General features: G+C 30.1%; 1 protein-coding gene and 1 non-coding gene across 2 annotated transcripts in view; one reads left to right on the forward strand and one right to left on the reverse strand.

Moving 5' to 3' along the window:
- Positions 1-772, reverse strand: part of LOC107628942 (long chain acyl-CoA synthetase 2) — a 6,622-nt gene extending 5,850 nt beyond the window's left edge. The window contains exon 1 of the mRNA XM_016331586.2: positions 449-772. Within this exon, the coding sequence (XP_016187072.1) occupies positions 449-603 (155 nt within the window). The 5' untranslated portion in view covers positions 604-772. The remainder of the gene's footprint in view (positions 1-448) is intronic.
- TRNAI-AAU lies at positions 251-324 on the forward strand. The gene has a single exon. It is a non-coding gene; the product is annotated as a tRNA-Ile (tRNA).

A 1,494-nucleotide genomic window follows, 5' to 3' on the forward strand; every position in this document is an offset into this window, starting at 1 on the left:
ATATATCGCCCTGTTTTAAATTGATTTGTTAATTATTTATATATTGATTCTAGCTATTTCTTGCAAATCAAGTAGGGCAAAATACACCTAATACTGGAATACCACCAACAGATATATAATGATATCACTAATGTGCTGTGATACATCCTGATGATTTATAGAAATAGAATATGAAAACTTTTATTAACATGGATTAACAGGGAAATTAAAAGTTTTATACATGTCGATAAATTAAGCAAAGAAATATGTAGGCCTATTAGCTCAGTTGGTTAGAGCGTCGTGCTAATAACGCGAAGGTCGCAGGTTCGAGACCTGCATGGGCCAAAATTACATTTTTTTTTCCTCTACTAAAAATGCCAAGCATTGTTTTGATAATTCAGTATATTGAAGCTAATATTTATCTGCATTTGAACATAGGATGATGATGGCAAGAGAAATGAAAAGTGACCTGAAGAATTGCCATGGAGAATCCAAGTGAGGTGGCAAGTGAAGAAGAGAATCTTTGGCATAGATGCATCTGTACACTGGACCTGCTGAAGGCTTATCATGAGTGGCTTCTTTTCCTTCCTCCACCTTCACAATGTATGCTTCCTCCATTCTCATCTCTTTTCTTTCTTTCTTACTACTATCTAATAATCATTTTCATCTTTGTATAAAAGAGTACATATGAATTTATCAGAGGGACAATGGTGTTAGGAAAGTTTGTTGGGCTGAAGCAATAAATTACAATCAACATTTAATAAAAGTTTTCACACTTATATAATCCCATATATTATTAATTATTCCATATACTTTCATGTATATATGTCTTAACTATGATTATTCACATACTCTAATTTATTTAAGAATTTTATAAGTATATAAAAAAGCATACATTCAATTTAATTTCCTGTTATTAGCAAAATAAAAAATGTGAATCTCAAATTCTTTTTTGCCAATATAAAAATATATTAAAAAGAAAAAAAAATATTTGGGTAGCAGTGTTTATAATTTATGGGCCTCTTATGGATGATATCTGGCTTTTTGCATGATTTGAGCAAGGTACCACATCAATGGCCGAATGCATTTATTTTTGCTGTAAAAGTTTGGTGAACCTTGCCATCCCAAAAATCAGAAATTTATAAGGAAATTTCTCCTTTAATTTCCTCTTTATTATTTTTTGAATTTGGAAAACAATAAAGGGAGAAAATTTTATTTATCACTAACCAATCATATACTACTAATTGAGTTTATGCACTTTATTGTTGTTACTCTATAATGATGTATAAAGCTTAAGATCTCTTATTACTAGCAATTCACAAAAGTTATGAAAACAAGGGTTGATGAAAATAGAAACAAAATTAAAAACAAGAACCAAATTTATTCATATATATATATGTACCTCATTGAAACAACTGCTATGTAGCAGGCATATTATATTACTATTAGAAGTGTAGTAATTATTTATGGGGGGGCTACTAATGCAGGTGCATTAATGGTGTCCATTGTTGATAG

Source organism: Arachis ipaensis, chromosome B03 (genome assembly GCF_000816755.2).
Source record: "Arachis ipaensis cultivar K30076 chromosome B03, Araip1.1, whole genome shotgun sequence".
Classification (NCBI taxonomy): domain Eukaryota; kingdom Viridiplantae; phylum Streptophyta; class Magnoliopsida; order Fabales; family Fabaceae; genus Arachis; species Arachis ipaensis.